The sequence below is a fragment of the Tasmannia lanceolata genome, unplaced genomic scaffold (genome assembly GCF_043159265.1).
Source record: "Tasmannia lanceolata isolate RefF3 unplaced genomic scaffold, GAP_Taslan_0.1 ptg000026l, whole genome shotgun sequence".
NCBI lineage: Eukaryota > Viridiplantae > Streptophyta > Magnoliopsida > Canellales > Winteraceae > Tasmannia > Tasmannia lanceolata.
Genome location: NW_027518703.1, coordinates 3702645 through 3710894, shown reverse-complemented (window position 1 = coordinate 3710894; position 8250 = coordinate 3702645). Strand labels below are relative to the sequence as shown.

The window sequence follows — 8250 nt, the reverse complement described above, 5'->3', positions numbered from 1 at the left end:
TTGGCAGAGCTCTCCTTCACGTTGTGGAGATCTTAGAGGATTGCAGGAGGGATCTCGTGTCCCTCGGCACCGGTCCTCTCAGATCGGGATCCACAGGGGTGTAGTTTGTGACTTTTAAAAGTCAGGGTTACAGTTGAAAATATCAGAAAGTTGAGGGGGTGTATCTGTATTTTTCCCTTTTTATTATTCATGTCTTCCCTCCAATCATGGGAAATAAGGTAACTTTCCCAACATTTGTGATGGATCTGTTATACCCTCTCTGAAAAAGACTCTTTCCTAGCTATTGGTCCCCATCCCCAATATGTATATTTCTTGTAGTCAAGATAGGGTCCTTGCTCATGCACGGATGTACTGTTCCTAGCTTTATAAGAGACATCTTTTATTAAGCCTGAGATAGAGAATCCTATCGAATCTCTTTGCTAAAACTCCTCTCTTCAACATGTTTATCGTTTCTTATTGATAAAGAAAAGGGAAAATGACTAAAAAAAAGCTCTTTTTTGGACTATTATTCAAAAAGCAGTGGAGAGTTGAAAACGACCAATATGAAGTGCTTTTCACTGTTCATATTTTGTTGATGACCGAATTACCCCTCTTACCCATTCTTCTCTCTGACAGACATCTTTTCACCTAATAAAAAGCATTTTCCCCCCCTTGAGGCTGTAAACGTTTAAGTGTAACGTATATAACATGTTTTCCAACTTTTTACCTCCCTCTCCCAACAGCAACCATTGGTGGGCCCATCATTTGAACCCTACCCATACTTTTTAAAATGAACACGACGCCATAGGATGATCCAAACCGTCCATTTGATGGGCCACAAAAGTTGCATCCCAAAATATCATTTCCATAGGCTGATCCTAGCCCTCTAAATAGAAACTACATATTATGCAACCTCTATAGAATGGAGGGTTGCGACGGGTTGCACACCAAAATATTATTTCCACTGGTGGGGCCTACAATTGGGCCTTAATGTTACTGTATGCCCCTCACCATAGGATGATCCAAACCATCCATTTGATGGGCCACAATGAAAATAGGTTGCACCCTAAAATATCATTTCCACAGGATGATCGCAACCCTCCAATCTATAGAGGTTGGATAATCCTATGGTGTGGACCGTACACTTTATTTTGAAAAATATGGGTGGGGCCTACGATTTAGCCGTAATGTTACGGTACGACCAACTCTATAGGATGATCCAAACATCTATTTGATGGGCCCGCAATGTAAATAGGTTGTGCGGCAAAAATCATTTCCATAGGATGATCGCAACCCTCCAATCTATAGAGGTTGCATAATATGTAGTTTCTATTTAGATCGGAGGGCTAGGATCAGCCTATGGAAATTATATCCCATTCGATGGAGAAGAAAATCCCATTTTGCTTCGCCGTTGAATCCCTTATGATGGAGAAGAAAACCCTATTTATGCACGCTGGTGAATCCCCCATTATTTGCACGCCGGTGAATTCTTCACTCCGCAAAAGCTTTATTCACGTCGTTGTACCGCTTTTGCATGCCGATGAATCCCGTTGAAGATCGGTCGCCGTAGTTGAAGGAACTTGAAGTAGGTTTTCTTCTCATCTTTTCTCATCTTCCATTGCTTTTGGAAATCTTTTTTCATGGGGTTTTGTTAGCTAGGATTTTGCAAAACTAATTTCAACCACTATTTAGGGTTTTGTTAGGGTTTTGCTAAACCCATTTCAACCACTATTCTGTTAGGGTTTTGCTAAACTAATTTCCACCACTATTTTAGGCTTTTGTTAGGGTTTTGTAAAATCAATTTCGAGTACTTAGGATTTTTGAAATCTAATTTCGAGTACTATTCCTTGATGGTTTTGTTAGGATTTTGCAAAACTTTGTTAAAGTTTTTCTTTGTGGAGATTGAGTTCAATTAGTGGTTTGTAGTGAGGAATTAGTGTTTGAAATCTATTGTAGTGGTTGAGATATGTTGAAATAGTGGTTGAATTATGTTTTACTGGTTGAAATTGGTTGAAATAGTGGTTGAAATCTTTTTAGTGATTGAAATTGGTTGAATTGGTGGTTGAAAACTGTTCTAGTGGTTGAAATGTGTTGAAATAGTGGTTGAAATCTGTTTTAGTGATTGAAATTAGTTGAAATAGTAGTTGAAATATGTACTCTATACTTATTGTTTGAAATGGGCTTGAAATTTTGGTTGAATTTGGTTGAAATCTATTTTAGTTGTTCTTTGTGTCTTCTTTGTAGTGAGAAATTAGTGTTTGAAATCTATTGTAGCGGTTGAGATGTGTTGACATAGTGGTTGAATTTTGTTTTAATGGTTGAAATTGGTTGAAATAGTGGTTGAAATTTGTTGTAGTGGTTAAATTAGTTGAATTAGTGGTTGAAATCTGTTTTAGTGGTTGAAATTGGTTGGAATAGTAGTTGAAAACTGTACTCTTTACTTATTGTTGGAAATTGGCTTCAAATTTTGTAGCTGATTGTAAACGACCTTGTAAACGATCACTTTGTATAATGTAATTCAGACACAATTTAAAGTGTAATTTTTTTTTTGAAACTGTATAGTCAAAAGTCGACTCTTATGTAAACAGTAGGTTGAGAATCGACTCCGGAGTGTTGCAACCACTATTGACAGTGTTGCAACTACTATTGATACCCTTTCAACCAATAATTACACAGTTTGAGCCACTATTCCAACAATCCTCAACCAGTAGTAAAGTACATGAAATCCAATCCGATGACTCAATATGAACCAGATGGAATCCAATCCATTGAACAACATTTGGAAAACCCTGAACCAGTGTGGGAAGAGTTTGAACAACTCCTTATACAGACTAACCATTATTCACAGTGTTGTAACCACTATTGATACCCTTTCAACCACTAATTACACAGTTTTAACCGCTATTCCAACAATCCTCAACCACTAGTAAAGTAGATGAAATCCAATCCAATGACTCAATATGAACTAGATGGAATCCAATCCAATGAACAATATTTGGACAACTCCTTACACACATTACCCACTATTGACAGTGTTGCAACCACTATTTATACCCAGTCAACCACTAATTACACTGTTTTTAACCACTATTCCAATAATCCTCAAACACTATTAAAGTAGATGGAATCCAATCCAATGACACAATATCTACTAGATGGAATCCAATCCAATGAACAACATTTGAACAACTTTAATAGTTCTTGAGGATTGACTGTAACACATGCTTGAGGATTGGCTATAATACAAATCAATAGGTTTTCATAAAACCCTCTATAAATCTACATACACTGTTTCACAACCACTGAATAAGGTTTACCTCAACCCAACGAATTTACCTCAACCACTACAAAGCACAAAATGAAAAATGGAGAGAGAGAAAGAGAGAGATTACCTACATAGTAATCTCCAAACGCCTGTAATGGGAGGAGGTAAAACGCAAAAGAGTAGAGGTTGAATACGATAGCTTTTTGTTAGGTGAAAATGACGTTGGAAGAAGGCAAAAGGGATAAAAAATGGGCGTTGATACCCCTCCCCCTTGGAGGCTATTTCCCCCCTTGACGGCTAAACGTTAGACTTAACGTATATGGCGCATTTTCCAACCTTTTTACCTCTCTCTCTCTCTCTCTCTCTCTCTCTCTCTCTCTCTCTCCCCCAACAGGAACGCCAACATTTGAACCCTACCCATACTTTTCAAAATGAACGCCACACCATAGGATGATCCAAACCGTCCATTTGATGGGATACACCGTAAATAGGTTGCGTCCCAAGATATAATTTCCATAGGCTGATCCTAGCCCTCCGATCTAAATAGAAACTACATATTATAAAACCTCTATAGATTTGAGGGTTGCGATCATCCTACGGAAATGATTTTTGGCGCACAACCTATTTACATTGCAGCCCATCAAATGGATGGTTTGGATCATCCTATGGAGTTGGTCGTACAGTAACATTACGGCTCAATCGTAGGCCCCACCCATATTTTTCAAAATAAAGTGTACGGTCCACACCATAGGATGATCCAACTTCTATAGATTAGAGGGTTGCGATCATCCTATGGGAATGATATTTTAGGGCGCAACCTATTTACATTGTGGCCCATCAAATGGATGGTTCGGATCATCCTATGGTGAGGGTCGTACAGTAACATTAAGGCCCAATTGTAGGCCCCACCAGTGGAAATGATATTTTGATGTGCAACCCTCCAGTCTATAGATGTTGCATAATATGTAGTTTCTATGCTAGGATCAGCCTATGGAAATGATATTTTGGGATGCAACCTTTGTGGCCCATCAAATGCACGGTTTGGATCATCCTATGGCGTGTTGTTCCTTTTAAAAAGTATGGGTAACTTCAAATTATGGGCCCACCAACGATTGCTGTTGGGAGAGAGAGAGGTAAAAAGTTTGGAAACATGTTATATACGTCACACTTAAACGTTTATAGCCTTAAGGGGGAAAATGCTTTTTATAAGGTGAAAAGATGTTTGTCAGAGGGAAGAATGGGTAGGAGCGGTAATTCGGTCCTCAATAAAATATGAACAGTGAAAAGCACTTCATTTTAGTCGTTTTCAACTCTCCACTATTTTTTGAATAATAGTCTAAAAAAGAGCTTTTTTTTTGTCATTTTCCCTAAAGAAAAGGCTAACTTTATCACAAGAATTTATATGATCTTTTTAACGAATTTTAACTCACATGATCTCACCCCTTGATCTTTACCAAGGCCACATTTAAGGTTAGGATTATCCTAACACTATGGTTGATGAGAAGGGGAGTGAAGTTGCAAAAGACTTTTTCTTCATCCCCGGGACACATGGCCCGTGTTTATTTCGTCTTTGACTTAACGTAGACGCAATTACCTTCTCTCTATATATATGCTTGGTTACACCGATCAAGTGGTGCCTTCACGGAATAAGCCTAAGCAAAATCTCTCCTATTCATCTCGCATAAACATATTGAAATAGATGATAAATTATACGCCCAAAAGAACAGTGGGGCCCAAATTATTTGGGTGATGCAAACCATTTTCTTGTTTGGCCTGACGTAGATAGGATGTGCCGAGAAAGTCTTTTTTTTTGTAAGAAAATCCTATCCCTCTGATTCATGGAGGTTTAAAATGGACGGCACAGTATAGAAACCTAAACCTCCATAGATTTATGTGTTAGGATCATTTTGAAGAAGATTTACTGGTCACACCCTATCTACATCAGGACCCAGAAAGTGAATGGTTTGGATCACCCAAATAATTTGGGCCCCACTGTTTTTTGGGTTGGCATGTTATAAATTCTCAAACTAGAGGGTAGTCTTTAGGTCCACTTAAGTAAAATGATATCAGGACCACCATATTTTCATTAACCCATCTTGTCATAAAATAGCTGTCAAAGAGGGACGAAATATTAAAGAAGAAAAGACAATACGATTTGTGCAAATATTAAAGAAGAAAAGACAGCTGATAAGTAGTCTTGCTATTATTCCCTCCACTCCTATAAAGGACTACTACCCTACACTCCATGAATCCATGCACAAAGATCTAGTAGTTTCAGAAGTTGTGCTCAAAGAAATGGAGAAGAAAGTGATAGATTCTAGAGTCCCCCATGTTCTTGTCCTCCCCTATCCAGCCCGAGGTCACATAAACCCAATGCTCCAATTTGCCAAGCGCTTAGTCTCCAAAGGCATCAAAGCCACACTAGCCACCACCCTCTTCATCACCAACTCTGTTCAATCTGAAGACAACTCGGTCGCAATCGAGTCGATCTCCGATGGGTATGATACAGGTGGTTTCACAGAAGCCGAAAGCGTGAAAGCCTACCTAGAGCGCTTCAAAACCGTCGGTTCAAAAACTTTAATAGACCTTATTGAGAAAATGGATGCGTCTGGACACCCAATTAACTGCATTGTGTATGATCCCTTTCTTCCATGGGCTCTCGAGGTTGTCAAGAAGCTCCATTTACATGGAGCTGCTTTTTTTACTCAGTCATGTGCTCTTCTTGCCATCTACTATCATGTGCACAAAGGAAAGCTTAATGACCCTCTGGCAATTATGAATGTTCCTATACCTGGATTGCCTCTGCTTGATGTTCTTGACTTGCCGTCTTTCTTCTCGGTGCCGGGATCTTACCCAGCTTACTTGGAGATGGTTTTGAACCAGTTCTCCAACTTGGAGACAGCAGATTGGGTTCTCATTAACACTTTTGACAAGTTGGAGACTGAGGTGGGTCTAGTTAATCTTTTAAAAATAAAGTAATCTTTTAGATTTTTCTTTGTATTACTCAAAACTTGTTTAATTAATTGAAACATTTGGCTGATCTATGTGAAACAACCATTTACTCCAAAAGCTTAATCTTTTAGAGTTGGTATTATTTAATCACAGTTCGACACTCCCCCTCACGTGCCCCCTCCTTTGGGTTGGCGATACCAGTGAATTTTTAATATCAAGGAGTTGTTGGGTTCTGAACTTGGACCTGTCGTGATAGCTCTCATACCATGTGAAACAACCAATTACTCTAAAAGCTTGATCTTTTACCGTTCGTGTGATTGAATACTTTATACTTGAACAAATCTCCTAGCTACGCTACTCGAAATTCATTTTTTCATTTTGAATGTTCATCATTGCTAGTATATAGAAAGTTTTGGGCTCAAAATCAATTCTCAAAATCCAGTAATTTTCCAAATATACAGTATCATTGAGATTTTTTATTTCATTTTGGGCAGTGATAAATCAACCCTCATATATCTTAAATCAAGCCCCATATAGGGCAGTGCTTAGAGAGAGATATAGACAGAGGGGAGAGAGAGAGAGAGAAATATGGGGGTCTATTTAAGATATTAGGGGGTCTATTTATCACTGCCCTTTATTTATTTATTTATTTTAAAACTTAGAATGACTCAAAAGCTTGTTTAATTGAAACATTTGGTTGATCTATGGCAGGACAAACTCAGAGGTTAATCTCCAAGCTAACCCACTCTAAATTCAGATTTTTTATTTTGAATATTCATCTTTGCCTGGTATATAGACAGTTTTGAACTTAAAATCAACCCTTAAAACCCGAAACAAACAGGACCTTAATAACTGAGTGTATCTAAGTTTCTAAATAACATAAGATGTCTTGAGGTTACTATTCTTCTAGTATTGATTTCCTTTTTGAGTTATATATTTTATAATTTGCTTACCATGTCTCCAATTTCATAATAGGTGGTGAATTGGATGGAGGGGATATGGCCAATGAAGACTATCGGACCAACGTTGCCATCCATGTTCCTGGACAAGCTGGTGAAAGGCGAAAATGCTTACGAACTCAATCTTTGGAAGCCCAATGATGGCACTTGCATGGAATGGCTAGACACAAGGGCGATCGGTTCAGTCGTCTATGTGTCGTTCGGGAGTATGGCATCACTAGGACTAGAGCAAATGGAAGAAGTAGCATGGGGGCTGAAGGGGAGTAACAGCTACTTCTTGTGGGTGGTGAGGGACTCAGAGAAGGAGAAGGTCCCTAGCAAGTTTGTAGAGGAGACAAGAGAGAAGGGTTTGTTGTTGAATTGGAGCCCCCAATTGGAAGTGTTGGCTCACAGAGCAGTGGGGAGCTTTTTGACACATTGTGGGTGGAACTCTACATTGGAGGGAATGAGCTTGGGAGTGCCATTGGTGGCAGTGCCACAGTGGACAGACCAACCCACTAATGCTAAGTATGTGGAGGAGGTTTGGGGGGTTGGTGTGAGAGCTAAGGTGAATGAGAAGGGGATTGTGAGCAGGGAAGAAGTGGAGCTGCGCATAAAGGAAGTAATGGAAGGAGAAAAGGGGGAAGAACTCAAGAGGAATGCTAGTAAGTGGAGGGAGTTGGCTAAAGAGGCTGTAGATGAAGGTGGGAGCTCAGATAAGAACATTGAGGAATTTGTAGCTGCAATTCGAAGTAAAGAATGTGCATGACTTTCCTTTTGTTTTCCATTGATAGTCTGTTCCTTTGAAAACCGATCTGTTCTTTCTTTTCTGTATTGAATTTGCACTAGTGGAAATTTATTTAATATGTATCTTATTTTCAGGCTCAAACACCTTAAGACCTTGTGTTTTTTAGTCTTAGTATGATCTAACTCGAAGAAAACTTGGCTCCAGACCGGTCGGCAGGAACTTTTCTCCAACCCCTGTAATAGCAAGGGGTGTGGAAATATTAATTTCTTCTGAAAATAAGAAGTGTGGAATTGATATTTCCACACCTCTTTCTATTAGAGGGGTTGGAGGAAATTCCTCCAGACCGGTCTGGAGCCAAGTTTTGTTCA

At 39.1% G+C, this 8250-nt stretch overlaps 1 protein-coding gene across 1 annotated transcript; it reads left to right on the top strand.

Moving 5' to 3' along the window:
- The first annotated feature begins 5508 nt into the window (after window positions 1-5508).
- Window positions 5509-8014, top strand: LOC143858727 (UDP-glycosyltransferase 74F2-like). The gene is made up of 2 exons (XM_077369445.1): window positions 5509-6190; window positions 7172-8014. The coding sequence occupies exons 1-2, from the start codon at window positions 5540-5542 to the stop codon at window positions 7901-7903; spliced, it is 1383 nt and encodes a 460-aa protein (XP_077225560.1). The 5' UTR covers window positions 5509-5539; the 3' UTR covers window positions 7904-8014.
- Window positions 8015-8250: the final 236 nt, after the last annotated feature.